Source organism: Natrix helvetica, assembly GCF_964273705.1.
Source record: "Natrix helvetica genome assembly, chromosome: 13".
Lineage (NCBI taxonomy): Eukaryota > Metazoa > Chordata > Lepidosauria > Squamata > Natricidae > Natrix > Natrix helvetica.
In genome coordinates this window covers 2,966,961-2,986,095 of record NC_138557.1, presented here as the reverse complement: position 1 = coordinate 2,986,095, position 19,135 = coordinate 2,966,961, and the positions used below count along the sequence as shown (strand labels likewise).

At 41.9% G+C, this 19,135-nt stretch overlaps 1 protein-coding gene across 2 annotated transcripts in view; it reads right to left on the bottom strand.

Moving 5' to 3' along the window:
- Window positions 1-19,135, bottom strand: part of SDK1 (sidekick cell adhesion molecule 1) — a 363,040-nt gene that overhangs the window by 274,089 nt on the left and 69,816 nt on the right. For both annotated transcript variants that reach the window (XM_081965817.1, XM_081965816.1), the window contains exons 2-4: window positions 15,127-15,286; window positions 11,413-11,519; window positions 5,569-5,716 (exon numbers count right to left, since the gene is read on the bottom strand). In XM_081965817.1, coding sequence (XP_081821943.1) covers window positions 5,569-5,716; window positions 11,413-11,519; window positions 15,127-15,286 — 415 coding nt within the window. The remainder of the gene's footprint in view (window positions 1-5,568; window positions 5,717-11,412; window positions 11,520-15,126; window positions 15,287-19,135) is intronic.

Sequence of the window (19,135 nt, the reverse complement as noted above, 5' to 3'; positions counted from 1 at the left end):
CCATGAGATGGGGTGTGCCAAACTCTTCATAAAGAGTTTATAGCTCTTGAACATCCTCTATCCAGTCAAAAAGTCTAGAACAATGAGGCTGGATGATGAGAGAAGACCAAAGAGGATTTACTTTTATTTTGTTCACAAAATGAAGTCCACTCATCTTGCCAAGGTTGAGAAGTACTGCTACGGAATGAAAGAATGGAATTTAGACTTTTTAATCTTAAAAAGGGATGATGTGTGAAGCTCTTTTGCCGGCAACAGTCCTACATACGGTGTTGAGCTGAATAAATAGTATACAAGCACTACACTTTTGTTGGAAGACATATTTCTTGAGAAAAGGTTGAATAAGGGATTCAAGTTGTGTTTCTTCCCCCCTTAACCCAATTAAACCATATCCCTTGCAGGAGAGGGCAATGCCGGTTCATGTATAATTCTACATCTGTGCCTTTTCTTTAAATAGATAAATAACGATATTCCAAAACTAAAGTTTTGCAGATTTAGAAGCTTTGGTGGGGGTGTTTTTATTGCCTTTTTCCAAAAAGCGGTATTATTCAGTGAACGCACCAACAACTTGGCAATCTCAGAATTTATTGTTCATTAAAAATACATGCTAATTATCACAATTTTAATTAAAGTATTATCGCGTGTACGTGAAATGCAATTATGTGCAACTAAGCTAAGCTGTTCAACAGGCTAATATTTGCAAAGAAGGGCAGTGCTGGAATTGTTGCATATACGCATGACCAAGTGTTGTAAATCTTCAAGTAACAAAGTGATACATGAAACTTTAAGCTGAGCTACAGCCACAGAAAAAACCCCAAACAGCCTTTTCTAGCCCAATGTTCTGACCCAGCTCCCCAAACATGACAAACCCTCTGTAGTTGAAGTAATGATTCCTTTATTAGGAGTGCTGGCAGCCCAGCAAAAAAAGGTTACAAGTCCATCTGGCTGGAAGGTGAATAGTTTTCTGCCACACCTATTCATCTCTGCCCCCTGCCTTTTATCCCCAGAGCTAGGGTGGGGTTTCACTAGCAGTGATGGCTCTTCTGTCCCAAGGATCAGCCCATAGATCTCCACTGCTCTCCTCTCCTCTGCCTTCTGGCCATACGCGTGTCAGGCACTGGACCCAGCTGTTCCTCCTCTTCCTCATCAGTCACCTCCAGACCAAGGGGCCGTTGGCTCTCCATCTGAGGGCTGATGGAGGGCGCAGGCTCTGCCTCTCTCCCTCTCTGACAGCTCCACTCCCTCTTCCCCCTTGGAGCTCTCAGGTTGCCTTGATGCTGACCCTCCTCCTCTGATTTGGCTGGTAGAGGGACCCGCGGCCAACGGGCCACAACATCCAACAAGCATTATTCAGAAATTAATGTCCTTTTATTCCATTGTCTATACAGGTAGTCCTCAACCTATGACAACAACCGAGCCCAAAATTTATGTTGTTAAGTGAGGAAACTTGTTAAGGGAGTTTTAGCCCCATTTTACGACTGTTCTTGCCACTGTTGTTAAGTAACTCGCTGCAGTTGTTAAGTGAACCTGCCTTTGCAACAGGGGATCACATGACCCCGGGACACTGCAACCGTCATAAATGTGAGTCAGTTGTCCAGCACCCAACTCATGAGACCGTGTGGGGATGGTTCAACGGTCATAAGTGTGAAAAATGGTCATACGTCACTTTGTTCAGTGTCGTTGTAACTTCCAACTGTCACTAAACGAACTGCTGTAAGTCAAGGGCTACTTGTCTAGAGAGAACAGACTGTGATTGTGTTGTTTTAAGTGTGGCTTTTCAAATATTCACCAATATTTCTTCATAAGCAAAGAGGCAATCCTCCACACAGCTTCAAAGATATAAAAAGCCTTAACATTTTCACAGAGCGATTATTCGGTTCTCTGAGCTTGGAAATTCCCTTCCTGAGGTTACCCGAGAAAGATCAACAACTTAGTTTCAGCTGAGTTATATACACAATTTTCACTCTTCTTTTCCCCCCCTTTTTTGGCAATGTTGGTGGGTGAAAATGTATGAACTGCAGCCTCTAAATTCACTCCCTCGCTACGGAGATTGTTAAACTGATTGCATTGGGATAACCAAAATAAGCAGATGAAGACTCATTATACTATTAGGAGATTTATTGCATTGCATCATTCAAAGGGCTTCATATTATCCTCCTAGATAATGATGAAATCTTATCAGTGTACTCTCGCTTAGCCATCATCTGATGATTGAGCCATTGGCAGAAAGAAGCACGTAAGCTTAAGATAACAGTGTTGAATGTTAAGCTACTTTCTCTTTCTCTCTCTTTTTTTGCATATTGTTGGCAAGTTTATTCTGCATGTAATAGAATCTGTGAAACACACTAGCTATTTGCAGTACATGCATCTGGTAATTAGAACCATTTATGATCTGTGATGGCTCTACTGCTAAATAATATTTTAGCAACAATAGTCAACAGCTGGCAGCATTTATTTGTCTATCAAGAATGTGCCTTCGGACCAAATCACCAAGGAGGTATGCTATAAATCAAGGAAAACATTGAACCTAAAACACTAAAAGTAATTTAGAAGGCCTGATTGAAGAGGTGTGACAAGTCCGATTCCCAACGGGAAAACCAGCAACTACAAATTTGTGCTTATATGGTGGGAGTATTAATAGATGGGAAATTATCTCACTCGGTACAATTGAATCTTGCATTCATACATTTCTAAAGAGGATTCCGTTTTCTAGCCCAAGTGCATTTTTCTAGTTCCAAGCAATATTGAGTATATAAATTTATATAAAATAACAACCCTATAAATATGTACATGCACGAGCTTTGTACATATTTATTTTTAATCAATGTTTTACAAGCCCATGAAAGATGCATAACCAGAGCAAATAAAAAATAAAAAAACTAAGTCATTCAAGCAAAAGTGATCAATAATTAAAGCAAAAAATGTGCAATTAAACATGAAGAGAAATGAAAATAGTACTATTAGGACTCCTAGAGAGAGATAAAAATAATAAAATGTGCTGACTGAAAACAAATTCTTAAGAAACACTATCAAATACCACACCAAGAGAAAAGAGAAATATTTGACTTTATTCCATACCCCAAAAGAAATGCAATGGTTGCAAAAAAAAAATGGGGGAGGGGGAGTTCTCCTTTTTGCAAAAGATAAAAAATAGGGGAGAGATGTTTCCCTAGATACTGAGGGCTATAAATTACTTTTACTAAGGTGAAAAAATGCTTACTTAGTGAACTACCCTTAACATACAAATCAAGATATAGTGCTAAATAAAATAAAAACATCCCCGGAACAACTCAAAGAGCTTAACAAGTCTTAGCAAACAGTCTTTCCAAGGAATATTTATCAACACGAACCTTATCTCGTTTGGAGAGCTGCCAGAAAACTAGTTTCCAAATGCAGGGCAAAGCAAAACTGGCACAGAGTCTCTTATAGTCACAAACAGTAACTATACTCCAATAATCTTAGTAGCTGCAAAATTGAATGTGTGTCTTCGTTCATTGCAACGTGAGGCTACGAATGAATTTGGGTTTCCTTGTCCGACCGCTCGCTTGTGTTCTTGCAATCTGGTGGTTAGCTTCCTCCCTGTTTCTCTTACATAATCATGGGAGCAACCCATGCAGGGATTAAAGAAATGATTTTGCCAGATATTTCAATGCAGAAGGCAACAAAATGAGTTTCACGGCTAGAATGGCAACCGGTTCCTCTTTGCTTGGCCTTCACCAAGCAGTGTGAAGATAATCGCAACTGTATCCAAACAAAGGAAGATCCAACCTTTCTTTAATCCAGGGGTTCCCAACCTTGGCAACTTTTAAGACGTGTGGATTTCACCTCCCAGAATTCCCCAGCCAACCATGTCTTATTCAGGTGGGAAAATAACCAAAAATACTGTTTAAAGTGCAAATCCCTAAACACCGTTGGCTTTAAAATTTCAAGCTACAATGCCTGGGAGAGTATTGGCAAATTAAACCTGTTTCTTGCTATTAGAAAATCGTACATGTTTACATTTTTTGATGGAGCTCCGTGCCAACCTTTCTCTTTCTGCAGGAACGGAAATCTCTAGCAACGGTGCCCTGATTTCCACCGCCTTTCAGTCTTTTGATATGAAAAGGCTTCGTCGCTTGCCAGAAATATTGCCCCTGTTCCAAACGGCAATGCGCAATTCAACTTTCATTAAGCAATCGGACGCAAAGAACTTTGCATTAAAGAAGAAGGCAAAACACAATAGTTGCATTATTATTATTTTGCTCCAGCGTCATCTGTAGGGAAGGCAAAAGCGAGCTCTCCTGCCAGGAGGCATTTACATGGCTTAGCTGGGAGAGATTAAGAGAGCTATCATTTGTGAACCGCTTATGGCTGAGATCCCAGCTATGCTTGGGATTTAACAGAACATACTTCCAAGTTGATAGACTGGATTTCAGCGAAAATTGCTTTCGGTTTTGAGCAGCCTTGGCAACTTGGAGACCTGTGGACTTCAACTCCCAGAATTCCCCAGCCAGTCTACCCCTTCCGGCAGACCCATCTAGCAAACAGAAATTCATCACAAGGCACCTGGGAAAATCACATCAGCCAGCAAGGCAAACAAGCTTGGGTCTCACGACAGCCTACAAAGGTAGCTAAGATACACACACCCCGGCCCCTGGGAGTCTGACAACCAATCAGAATGCATTTCTTACACAGGAATGGGAAGCTGTGGGTTGGGACCCACAGAGGGCATAAAACCAGGGCATTCTCAGCATCTCCTCCCCTTTTCTACTCAAGAACTCAAGCCATGTGATCCTGTCCACCATTAAACCATCTTTCCAAGCAGCCTCCATGTTTCCAGTGTCTTTTTCCCCACTTGGAACTGAACCCAGAAGGACATTTCTTCCAACACCACCGAGGATCAATTTTTCATTAGTGGCCCGAGATACTTTGCAACCTTCCTTGAATTCGTGGTGGTAGCTATATAAATCATTCTGATATTCCTGCCCACGACACTCACCAAAGCAAAACCCTGGGGTCTCCACTAATTGCTTACTAAATTACGTAAGGGAGCCCGTTGAAAGAAAGGCCGGCGTTTGAGTTAAAACCAGACTGGCACTTTAGATGGGTTGTTGATGAGAACACCTAGCGACAATGCTTAGGTAGTCGGGGAGCGCAGCCGCTGCCTGGGAATGGCTGAACCGCTAATTAGACTGAAGAAAATAAAACTGTCACTGCAGGGTAAGAGGAGCTAAAAGAAAACAAACACTAATTGCCGTTTCATTGTTAAATAAACTACTGTAAAGTAGAATGGAAGGTGGGTGCAGGAGGGTAAATAACTATCCGTGGATCTGCTTAGGGTTTGTTTTAAATATACAAAGCCAAAGTAATCATCCCTAGTGAGGAACAGATCAATACGGCAAAGGCAGATGTAAGCATTGCCTTGAAATAGTTAACATACATCTTAAAATAGGCATTTATCCTTGTTCCCTGGAAGCCTTTGCTCATGTGGTTATCAATTGCCCATAACCTTGCGCTTAAAATACAAGTTGCATTTGTGAAATTAAACACGCGTTTGGCCACATCTGAAACAATAATTGGATTGTTACTTACATTCTGCGGCTGGGTATAATCTTGTGCCCGTCTCTGAACCACGTGACTTGAGGTTTGGGGTAACTGCGGATGTGGGGGACGTTTAGGACAGCAGCTTGTCCTTCAGGCACGGTTTTCCACTGATTCTCATCCTGGAAACTTCCCATGTCTGCAAAGAAAAGTGTGGACTAAGAACTCCAGAAGTTTCTTATGCCGTGCCATGCCATATCATTCCACACCATTGTTTTAAAATACTGTAATCATGAAGCTTTATAACAGTCGATGGCATTGCTATCATTACGGAGCAAGCTGTAGCTGACTTTGTGTTACCGCTGAGGGGTGCAGCTTTGTGAGTGTGTGCTGAGGCATGAGACAAAGCCCAGTGACTCTACGACACCTAAGAAATCTGTCTGCACTTCTGCTTGTTTGCATTTCACGGGATGGGCAACTGATTGACAGAGATTCACAGAAGGCAAGAGTCTGTCATGTAACGTTACAATGCAGACAAATATTCTGAAGGCACATGAAAATCTAAATAGCTCGAGATGACAACTTTACAAAGGTTCTCCTGTTTGGAACCTGAGCTGGCGAGAATTTTCTTTACCCCAAAAAAGAGCTGAACTCAAACCAAGCTCAATCCCCCGCCCCCCCCCCCCAAAAAGAGCGCGGCCACAACATCCACTGTACGAAATAAAGGGAGCAGCCTAACATGGATTAAAAAGTACCAAAGCAGACAGAGTAAAGAGTTATGGTTAATAGGAGAGCTTTTGATCGGGATATTTAAGGGCAGAAATGGATCTGGGTGAGCAAAATATCTGGGATGCATCTAGAGAGACAGCTTGTTCACTAGGAGGCAGAATTCAGAGGGGGCAAAAGGCCAGTTAAATACAGACGTTGTTAAATAAGCCACACAAACCTTTGATATGATGCCAGGAGCACTCAGAGAATGAACTGTGCCAGAACAATTGGTAGCTTTTTTTCAACATCATGTGTCATAGCATCCCTGCTGTGAACTCATATTTCATAAGTCCCCTGTAGGGTGACCAACTTCTGCAAGCTTCCAAATATTTCCCAAAGCAAACAGATGCAGGACAATGGATCAAAGAACAGGAGATTTTTTCCCCCGTTTGTAATAACTGGGCAAGAGAGTTTCCAGCTACAGATACCATTCAACTAACTGGGTTCCAACAGATGGTGCCTGGAATTGAGCAGGCACCCCCTGAAGAAGAGAAAGCAGCAGAATTAAGATTTGGGGTACGGATTGTGTCTCCTATTTCATGCTGGCAAAAAAACCATAGATCTGGGATGGTGAACCTATGGCACGTATGCCAGGGGTGGCACGCAGGGCCCTCTCTATGGGCACACCGACGCCGCCAGCATTTTCAGGCCATTTTGGGGGGCATTTTCAGGCCATTTTGGGGGGCATTTTCATGCCATTTGGGGTGGCATTTTCAGGCCATTTGGAGGGGGCATTTTCAGGCCACTTTGGGGGGCATTTTCAGGCCATTTTGGGCGGCATTTTCAGGCCATTTTGGGGGGTATTTTGGGGAAGTTTTCAGGTCAAAAACACCCCCCAAAACAGCCTGAAAACGGCCAAAAAACAGGCAGGTGCACACCAGTCAGCTGGTCTTCGCATATCCAGCACCAGTACACACCCATGCATGCACCTTCCATTTGGACACTCAGTGCCGAAAAGGTTCGCCATCTCTACCATAGATATTAGGCCTGTTTTGTTCTGAAGAAATTCACTTGTGTGGAAATGTTGTGTCTGAAGTTAAAAGAGGCTTCAGAGCCATGGCTGATGAGGTGCAGGAAGGAAAGTGATGCACTCTTTAAAAAAAACCCTACTGGCCAGTATTCCAATTTCAAAATGAGTCATTATTTCAACGGGGGTTTTATTGGCAGTGTGATTTTTCTTCTGGATCTAAAATGGCCCATATTTTTTTTTGTTTTCTATTGTAATAAGATTACCTACTTAAAAAGAAGTATTGAACCATGCAAGGACTTCTAATTAACCTTGTTGTTGCACGATCAGTTTAGCCTTCAGAATTCAGACACTTTCTAATTAAGAATTGCCAGCCAAGTCCTGTGGACCTCTTTTGCGTTAATTTGCAACTCAGCTAATTATTTTTTCAAGCGTAAGAATTTTGCCTTACGAGGAAAGTTATCCAAGGCTTAAAGTTTCTAATGCCTTCCTAGTTTCGTTATGATTTTAAAGAATCGTTCCGTATGTAGAATTCATTGTAAGACGTAAGCTTTACATAACAATTTATTGTAAAACAATTACTTTGTGGTTGCATCATCTAATTTAGGAAAATGGTCTCTTAATTTTTTGTTTATGAAACATAAAATGCCTGCTATAAAAGAGGATATTCCAATTAATATCATACTATGCTGAGTGTAGCATTGCCACTAAAAATATATATATCAGCTGGGTTCTTGCCCTCCCAAATGTAGGCCAGAGAATAATTAAACTAGCACTGAGTCAAGGGAGAAAGGCAGAAGGATCAAGCCTCTTCAACCATTGCAACACCAACAATGAAATCACACGGAACCTCTTACAATGGTTGCAACTTTAAGGCTGCTAATTTCCTCAATAAGTAATTGAACTATGGAATCTTTGGGGCTGTCCGAGCTCGATTGATGGCTGTTGTGTTGCAGACATTTCATTATCCAAACTAGGGAACATCGTCAGTGCTAAAATCAGTGCAAACCCCACCCCCATCTAGCACTGTTGATGTTACCTAGTTGGGTAATGAAACGTCTGCAACACAACAACCAAGTTCAGAAAGCACTGAGGATACCACATTGCTGTTCCTGGCATTGCACTGGCTAGCAATCTCAAATGTCTTTGTGTTCCCCCCCCCCCCCCGGATCTTCTCCATCCCAAATACCTCACAATAAAGTTATTAATGTTATAGGATTACGAGCACAAGTGAAGCCATTCCTCTTCAGAGAGGTCCTCTTTCTAAACTGGCATATGCATTACTTGTTGTTCTTAGTTGCAAAGTTGTGTCCGACCCATCGCGATCCCATGGACAATGTTCCTCCAGGCCTTCCTGTCCTCTACCAACCTCTGGAGTCCATTGAAGCTCATGCTTACTGCTTCGGTGACTCCATCCAGCCACCTCCTTCTCTGCTGTCCCCTTCTTCTTCTTTTGCCCTCCATCATTCCCAGCATGAGGCTCTTCTCCAGGGAGCCCTTCCTTCTCCTTAGGTGGCCAAAGACTTTGAGTTTCCCCTTCAGGATCTGGCTTCTAAAGAGCAGTCAGGGTGGATCTCCTCTAGGACTGACCGGTTGGATGGCCTTGCAGTCCAAGGGACTCGCAGGAGTCTCCTCCAGCACCAGAGTTCAAAGGCCTCCATTCTATGGTGCTCAGCCTTTCTTATGGTTATTACTTACGTAAGGGTTATTCTTAAAATACATTTGCTGCCATAATTCAAGAATTAACACCGACTTTATAATTAGCAAGTCTCCAGATGTTTTTTTTTAAAACAATTCTCAACAGAGCATATGAAAAGAGTTAGATCTTGGTGGAGATTCGTCTTGAAGATTAAAAGGAGGAGAATTCCTTTTGATCCGATTAAGAAGAAACCTTTCATTCATTACAGCTAATGCTGCAAATCAGCATTTGACTGAGAGGAAAGGTGAAAGAAACCAGGTTTCGGAAGCATGAAAGGAAGGCCTACATGATAATTTGGATTATATTATCTAGAGCTGAGAACTTCTGGAGGAACATTTTGGCACCCAAACCTACCTGAATAATTTAAAAAACAAACATGTCACATTCCCACCACCTTTTTAAAGCCTCCTCTTGTTGCCATTTTTTGCAAAACAAACATTAAATGGCAGTTAGCCGGAAGAGTTAATGGCCGCTTGGCCAATTTGCACAGCGTTACGCTATTATTCTTGATGCTAATATTAAGCAGGAGGAAAAATAAATTCAGCACATTTTCCCTCATGATACCTCTCTTCTTTTGTTTAATCACTTCCTTGTAAATGGTCATGTCTAATAAAGAATTCTGTTCACCCACTTCATCTCCCTGCCATTTATCAAGTGACAGCCACCGTTGCTGACCTTCCAGTTAAGTGCTCCGAGGAACAATAATTAAAGTCTCAGGCAAAGATGTGTCATGCATAAACAAATAATGGAACTTCATCCCATTTGGGGAGATTTCAATTTGGCCTCTCCTGTTAATAGCTGGTGATATGGAAGAGCTACTTGGAGCTTCCGGTAATCAGAAGTGGTGAGTAAAAGAGATTAGAAGGTAGACACGATGACACACTTGGAACTTACGTTTCCGCATTTTTCCCAAGGTGGGGGACAAAAAATGCCATTCTTAAACACGTATCGCAATCCACAAAAAGAGCAGGAAAGATGCACTGCAAACTTTTTCGTGCCAGGGTTGTCTGGAAGATTCACAATGTGACTTGTGTGCTTTTTTAAAAAAATGTATTCTCCTTTAAAAGTGAACCTGAAGAGTTGCACGCTGCATTGAGCAATTCAGGAAAGAGAGATTTAAGTGTTATAATTCATGATTGTTTGTCAACTCTTCTGTAATAGGGTGATGTGAGCTCGGGGGAATTGGTTTAAGTGGGGAAGGCAGCAAAATCAGATAGATATAATCAGATAAATATAATCAATCTTTTAGATTGTAGAAGCTATCAATTTTGACCTTTGACTGCCTTTAGGAATAAGCTCTAACTTAGCTTTAAAAAAATGAGTAAGTAGGTAGGTATGTTAGAGACATCCTTACCTTGTATTGGAGAACTAAAGGATAGGATAGAATAGAATAGAATAGTTAGAAGGGACCTTGGAGGTCTTCTAGTCCAACCCTCTGCTCAGGCAGGAAGCCCTATACCATTTCAGACAAATAGTTGTCTTTTGAGAAGAGATTGGACAACCATTTGTCTGATATGGTATAGGGTTTCCTGCCTGAGCAGAGGGTTAGACTAGAAGACCTCCAAGGTCCCTTCCAACTATTCTATTCTGTTCTTCAGATCTCCAATACAAGGTAAGAATCTCTCAAACATATTTACCTACTCATTTTTAAAAAGATAAGTTAGAACTTATTTCTAAAGGCAGTCAAAGGTCAAAATTGATAGCTTCTACAATCTGAATTTTATTTATTTGTTTGTTTGTTTATCAAACATGTACAAGGCAATAGGTATAAGTATGAACATGGACATGAACAAGGGAAATGAATACGAATACAAGGGAATATTAGGACAGGGACGGTAGGAACGCTGGTGTGCTTATGCAGGCCCCCTTTACGGACCTCTTAGGAATGGGGTGAGGTCCACGGTAGACAGTTTGAGGTTGAAGCTGTGGGGGGTTTGAGGATGTAACAATGGAGTCAGGGAGAGCATTCCAGGCGTTGACTACTCTGTTGCTGAAGTCGTATTTTCCGCAATCGAGTTTGCAACGGTTTATTGCTTCGATTGTTTTGGCCATGCCAGTTCTCTAGACTTGGACGTAAGAATTTGGCCTTGTAGAGTATTCAAACAACCGAAAACAACATTTTCAGAGATGTTGCATGACTAAAGTAAAGCTCACCTTTCCTTCTGTGTGAATGCCTGACAGCCTGCTCACCTCTTCATTCTAAATGGCGCAACGTTGGTAAACTGGAGGCCGTACAAAAGCCTGCATTATTTATTGTATAACTTTGGCCGGGTAAAACTATTCTTTCTGTGATTAAATATATATATACCATATGCTGCAGAATCTGGAGAGGCCTAGCCTTCATCTTGGCAAAGAGCAAAAAATGGGCAGAAGCTAACAGGCAAAAGAAGGCGATGCTTTTGCATCGCGCATAACTGGGCTGTATTTAGAAAATGTGGAAAGAAATGCCATTCAGACGTACATGCCACCTGAACCTCTGATTTCCTTTGCAAGAGAGCCCCCATTCTGTTCCGCACGACGCACTGATAAAAACCACCGTCCGATTTTTTCAAGGAAGGAATGACGTATCTGTAAGACAAAGGAGAGAAGCGTGAATTAAAAGAAGGCTCTTGGTTTTAAGGTTGCTTTCTCAGAAACCGTTTAAAGCTAATGGGGAAGAATAGCTAAGCTGTGCAAAACTTTCCACGCTTCTAATGCAGGGGGCTTCCCACCGCATCGATCCCCGTTCTTCTATTTTCTACCATCCTGTAGAGAAGAAGACTAACGTGGATCCCAGACAGGTAGTACTCAATTTACGATCACAATTAGGCCAGGATTCTTTGCTGCTAAGCAAGGCGGTGGTTAAGTGAGTCGCATCCAATTTTATGTCCCTGTGTTAGTTAACTGCAGTCATTAAGTGCATCATCCAGTCATTAAGCGAATTTGGCTACCCCATTGACGTCGCTCGTCAAAAGTTGGCTGGAAATGGTGATCAGAGGACGCTGTGATTTTGCAAAATACGTGCCAGTTGCCAAGTGCCTGAATTTTGATCTCTCTCTCTCTCTCTTTCTCTTTCTCACTCACACACCCGCGGAAACACTATACAGATAGTGTTTGACTTCAGGCCACAGTTGAGCCCAAAGGTTATGTTGCTAAGTGAGAAGTGTGTCAAGTGAGTTTTGCCCCCATTTTATGACCTCTCCTACTACTAAGTGAATCACTGCAGTTCATAAGTTAATAACACGATTGCTAAGCCGATCTGGCTTCCCCATTGAGTTTGCTTGCGAGGAGGGTGCCAAAGAGAATCACGTGACCTTGGGACAAAGCAATGGTCGTAAGTATGAGCCAAGTGTATGACTTTCGATTAGGTGACCGCAGGGATGCTGCAGAACAGCTAGAAGTGTGGAAAAACTGTCATAAGTCACTTTTTTCAGTGCCGTTGTAACTTTCAACGGTCGCTCTAATGGACTGTTGTAAGTCAAGGACTGCCTGCAATCCACAGCAACAGGCCTATTTGCGCATCACCAATTCTCACCGAGATGGCTACAGAGGATTTTATTTTGGATTGTGGTTGGAAAACCAAGCCTAAATTCAGCATTTAGCCGTGAAGCTGCCTGGGTGACTTTGGAAGAGACATTTACTCTCAGATGCATCGTATCATGCAAAGTTGTTGATAAAGATAACATGGGGGGAAATCACATATACTACATTGATTTCTTGGGGGGTGGGGAGGCATGATAAAAGCCCGGAACAAAATACCAGTTTCCTTGCAACATTATTGTCTTCCTTGAATGTAAATCTTGCTTTGGAAATGCCAAATAAGATATATCGCTTTTCATCTTTCCAGCACAGCTTACATATTAATACATTGTTCTACATTACACAAAACTACACATGAATCATGCAGAGGTTGGAATAATCTGGATTATCAAACACATCATACATTGATGACAGATCATGATTAATAATGGGAACAGCAAAGCATAACACTGTAAAAAATCGTACTTATTCTCTTTTTCAGCCTTAACCCTCAAGCTTGCTATATAAATTATGGAAGTATTTATTAGCAATGAATAATTTACTTTGTATTAACTAAAATGCATTATAAACTTAAGCTGGGGGATCATTTTTATTACTTTTTGGGCCACAGTGCAAATCTTCTTCTACTCTAATCAATTATTACTTTGTCGCTGATTGTAACTGGCAGGGATTATAAGCAGCATTTGAGCCATATTGTGGTTATTTGGCAAAAAAAGAAAAGAAAAAGATACAACAGTGAGGTATTCTCTTATGCTGCTTGCCAACAAGACAAGATTAGAGCCAAATTTAGCCAAACTGTCTTATGCCAAAAGCAAACAGTCTGTAATCATTTCATCCCAATGAATAAATGCAATTCCCTGCATGTAAAAACGCCAAGCGTATCTTGGCTTGTTGCACACAATTACAAATAAATAATAGAACTTTAATATTCATAGTAGCATATTTATTCAAATAAATATTGCAAACTTGGATTAGTTTTCCGTGCACACTTTGTTTGACAAAATAAATGTTTCAAGGATAGGAAGCCAATTAATCAAGGACTAAGGGGGGGGGGAGAAACCTCTGTTTTCATTCGGAACAAACGAACCTATATATTATATGTTAGCAAAACTTAAATGCCTTAATTATTACTTTAAAAGGGAGAGTTTTTCAGCTAATCCCCATAGCTGCAACATACCACAGTACCCAAGTGCAGCTTGCTTTAGAATTATGAACGTTATACTATTTCATATTAATTGTAGGTATTATTAAAAATGAACAAGAACCTCTTATGCATATACAATGCCTAATCTGGCTACTGCCAAAAATTGTTTAGTCAAGTGAAAAAGCAGCTCTGACTTCTCATTAAACCATTGGTAATTCCCATTTTTTTCTGAGCTCTGTTTTGCATCGCTCTCTACACCTATCCCTCTATTCCACTGTACATATGAACGTGTGATTTCCCCTCCCCTCCCCCGTTACTGGCAGACCCCCAGCACAGCTTATCCCATTGATCAAATGAACAGCTGTGTTGACTCAAGTCTGCTTTCTTCCATGATTAATCAAAACACCCTGACCTTAAATAGCTTTTACATTTCGATTCCACACACAGAAAACATTCAGCCACTTAAAAAAACAATGAGGGGGAAAATGAGAGAAGCAGAAATAATGAGGATTATTTGATTGAGGAGACTAGGGAACGCCCAACCTTGACAACCTTATGACTTGTGGACTTCAACTCCCAGAATTCTGGGGGGTTGAAGTCCACAAGTCTTAAAATTCCCACGGTTGGACACTTCTGGCGTAGATGGTTGCTTAGATTCCAGCGTGTCTTTGCGATGAAACCAGAAGGTAAGAGGCGCTTGTGAGATCAGTGACCATGGATTGATCCACTTCCTGCGTACGTTGAGACACAAAAAGGACCAGTCGCTCCTTCTCTTAGCAAAGGGACACCTAAAATGCTGACATATGAACAGCTCATTCGTCTTTGTCACAGCTGGCGCATAAGAGCCGAAAGCTGAAATGCTTTTGGGACGGACTTGGGTAACCTTCTAAGAGTATATCATAGAAGCAGTGAGTAACCAGAAAAGGGAGATTAATGAAGAGATATAGTTGGATCGGATCAGTATGGAGACATGCTGAGAAACACGGCAGACACCTGAAGCTTTCAAGAAGAGATTGGGCAACCATTTGTTCAGAAGAGAATGGGATCTCCTGCTTGAGCAGGCAGTTGGACTACAAAATGTCCAAGGTCTCTTCCAACCCCCTATTATTCCATGTTCTAGACCAGGGGTGTCAAACTCAAGGCCCCTGGACCAGATCCGGCCCGCGGGATGCTTAGAGCTGGCCCACTAAGCCGCCCTGGAAACGGAGAAGGACCGACCCATGGTGCCTCTGCCAGCAAAAACAGAGCTCACAAGGACCATGGATGTCCCTCACGAGCTACATTTTCGCTGGCAGAGGGTTGCAGGAGGTCATCGCAGGTGAAAACAGCTTGAGAGTCTGTTTTCGCTGGCAGTGCTCGGGCCACCATAGGCATCCTCGACATGAGTGATGTTGAGCTGGCCACACCCCCAGCCCCCCCCCAAGGTCAAACACAACCCTGATGTGGCCCTCAATGAAGTTTGACACCCCTGTTCTAGACATCATTCAGATTCTACACTCTCAAATCACTTACCTATATTCCCTGGAGAACTCTGTGATTTCCATGTCATTATGCAGCCACTTAAATTCCAAAGGCCAGCTTCCTTCTGCCAAGCAGGTGAGAATAAGGCGGTTTCCTTCCAGGTGCGTCTGAGGCAAGCTGGGCTCCGTCTTGAAATAGGGAGCGACGTCATCTGCAAGGTAACATATCACTTTTAGATATTTTGGCGCCTTATGTGAGAAATGGTATCTTACAATTTTACATCCTTGGACAAATCAAGATTTTTTTAAAAAAAATATTATGGTTGGATTCTGCATTCAGATCCATGCCACAAAATATTTGTCTATGGAGATTGTCAGTCATTCAGGTCGTGGTGGTCCCAAAGGTGCTTTTTCAAGAGGCAACTGGATTTTCTGGTTTTTCTCCAAAGACTTTTTGCTTCTCATTCAAGAAGCTCTGAAGAGATGAAGAAGCTTCTTAGATGAGAAGTGAAACATCTTCAGAGAAAAACAAAGAAAGTCCAATTGCCTCTTGAGAAAGCGCCTTTGGGACAACCATCCAAGTGGTAAGAGCGATGTATGAAAGGTGGAAAGCCCCCAAATGTTCTCATATCTCAAATGCCCTAGTGGCCAGGTGTTCTCCAAGAAGTATTGGAAGTAACCTGGAATAAAAGATAGTATAGATAATATAGCATCTTTTATTATAGTACTATACCTTTCATTACACAGTCTGTAGCATACTCAGCTGTGTGGTTTCTTTAGTTTTGGCTAAGAGTAGGGTGTGAACTCATTCCCCTGTGGTTTATAAGCCATTGGGTGTGGATTAGAAGTTATGGAATCCCAGCATACATCAAAGGGATTTAAAATAAGACACAAGTTCATTTAGCACGATGCATGAACCAATGTTCACCCAGAACTACAGACTGCAGAGAAAAGCTTGGTTTTTCAGGACCATGGAGAGCAACCTTAGCAATTTAAATCGATGCTCAGAGAACACTCAGGATCACAAAGTGAAGTGTTCCCTCAATTGAAAACATTGGGGCAGAAGCATTGTGGGACGAATCAACAAATGTTTCTTCTGTGCATGCACAACCCATAAAGCCAATTGTTGAATTAAAATGGCCAAAGGAGAAGGGATCAACTCTCCCTCAAATCCTGACAAAGTAGACCATCACAGAGGATGAAGACCAAGTGTTTTGCCCTAGTCCTGTGATGGCAAACCTATGGCACACATGCCACATGTAGCACATGCAGCCATTTCTTAGGACACATGAGGTGTTGCCCTGTCAGCTCCAGCACGCATGCACGCGCTAGCTAGCTGATTTCGGCCTTCATTTTCGGCCATTTTTTGCCCTTCCGGAGGCTTCCCTGAAGCCTCCAGAGGGCGAAAAACAAGCCAACATGCAAACCAGAAGTTCAAGAATAGACTTCCGGTTTGTGCGTTGGGCTGTTTTTCTCCCTCCTGAGGATTTTCTCCCTTCCCTGAAGCCTCCAGATGGAGAAAAACGGCCCTACGGACAACCTGGAAATTAGATAACAGGCTGGGGGGTGGGGGATGCCATTTCTGCCCTCCCCAGGCTCCTAGAAAGCCTCTGGAGCCTGGGGAGGGTGAAAAAACATGTCCACTGTGCCATTATGCACCAAAAGCAGGGGGAGGGCAAGGGGACCTCACACGTATGCACGGGGGGAGGGGTCGCATGCACATGCACTGGGGGCATGCATGTGAATGACCCTCCCCTCGTGCTCCCCTCACTTTTGGCATGTGATGGCAAAAAGGTTAGCCATCACTACCCTGGTCCGTTGAAACATAGCAATGCCACACTGCACACAAGTACCACACACCACAAAGGACTCGAACGGAAGAATATGCAGAATTAAATTCAATCAACTACATTACACTTCATACGAGAACCCATCTTCTAAGCTGCCCCCACCAATTGTTGGCCACCCTCAAGAAGGCAAGACTGGAACACGTCAACGCCTGCTTCTCTTCGAAGAGACAGCAAAAACCAAGCTGCCCTTTAGAACCATTGCTGCACATTTCAACTGTAGAAATGTGTGTGTGAGATGGAGAGCCGAATTTTATAAGCACTTTCTTTGAAATAAAACATAGGAGACAGCAATAAATAGGGGAAAGAACTTCCTCAAGGCTGGGTATATTCTGTAATAGATTCTGGTTCCGCTGAAGCCTGTGGCCAAAATTGCATTGATATCAGAGAATCGCAGTAACATTTTTCTTGTAAAACTGCCATGTTTTTTTTTTAAACCAAACACACAAAATATGTTTCCAAACTATGGAGGAGAAGTCAGAAGAATTCTGTATAATTATGAACCCTTTGCATGTTTCAGACCACAAGCAAGCGAGAAAAAGGTTCCTTTAGGGTTTTCATCTATCAATTAAAATTGCCACCATGTGACAAAGGCAGCTGTGGATTAAAATTTACTAATCCACTTTCTTTTCCTTGGGAACTGTTGAGCTGAGCCATTCAGTGAAGCCATGTCTAAAAACTAGTTACCCTAATTAGCTCTTTGTACCCATTTTCATTTGTTTACAATCGACACGCAAATTAACAGGAAAATAATGCGACACTGGGGAGCTTCCTTGTTACTTCTCTCTGGCATTACCGCGTCTCCATTTTTTTTACTGGGCCCTGCCCAATGATTTGTATCTGCTTAAAAAGTGGTGGCTAATAGATACGAGCGCTGGCCTCTGTACAACCAATGAATAATAAAATAGATGCGAAGTAATCGTCTGCAGATTGAAATCATCATTCTTAGATTAAGTGGGTCTGCAAATTAATTATCTACAAGTGAAGATGCCAGGGTCCCCAGGACTTGACTTGAGAATCCGATGCTGGGCATTAAAAGCTGGATGTTTGTTTGTTTTTATTAACTTTCTGTTGCTCTGAGTCTTAAGAAAGAAATTGCTTTTTATACAACACCAGTTTGTTTGTTTGGAGAACAGTGTGGGGTCTCAGCCAGACAGGCCTACTGCCTATGTTAAGAAATGAAAAAGCAAATGCGGGCGTCAGTTTTCCCTCTTCCCAAACTCAAGGAAGCCTGAAGCAAGCAAGTTCTTGAATGTCCTATGTTCAAGTTTGATGATCCACAGTCTTTGACTATCGGACAACATCTCAACTGGAACACATCATAGCAATCATCTAAACTCAAAGTAGACTGGTCTCCCAGAAATTGTATTTCTTATCGCGCCTGGGAATTCAACAGCTGTAGGTTGCTGAATAAATGCTTAAGAGCAACATTGAAGATCTATTCAGGCAAGATTATAAGAAAATCATCAAACTCGGGTATTTTTAGAACTAAAAATTAGCGGATCAGAACATTCTGAAAAGCATGATTTATAAAACAGCATGATTTATAAAACAGGCCAATGTTCTGCAAGATTTATTTGAGCCCATTAAAAAAAAAGACATTTGTTCAACTTTTTGTTTACATATTATGCAAATATCTTTAGTTGAGCTAAATAAGCAGTGCAGAGTAACATTTGTTTGAAACAAAATTAAAATATAATCCTAGACAAAAGCTCGTTGGAACTAAGAATTCCAATGCAAATTCGCATCATTCCTCCCACATTTTTTTTTAGACTCGATTTTAGACTTGATGTTTAATCAGGTAGGTGCCTTTTTCCCCAAACAACATTCCCATATATTTACACCTACAGCCAAAAAATGGACACACAGTAGCTACCAGAAGAGCTTCTTAAAGTACATTGTTTTTATTTTTATTTTTCCCAAATGAGAAATTCAAGAGATGAAATGTTACACTGTTGAACAACAGGGGACACACTAATTATGATCTTGCAGCAGCTTCGGAAGCCCAACAATGCCACAAATCCGTCCTGTGCGTGACTTAGCCAAAGCTCTCCACGGGTTTTGTGCAGTTCTTGCTTTACTGTTTCCCTTTTGTGTGTAAAAGAACAAGCCAGGATTCAGCTTGAGGCTATATCAGTGATGGCGAACCTTTTATCCACCGAGTACCCAAACTGCATGTGCGCACATGCCCAACTGAAAGCTGAGCATGCATGT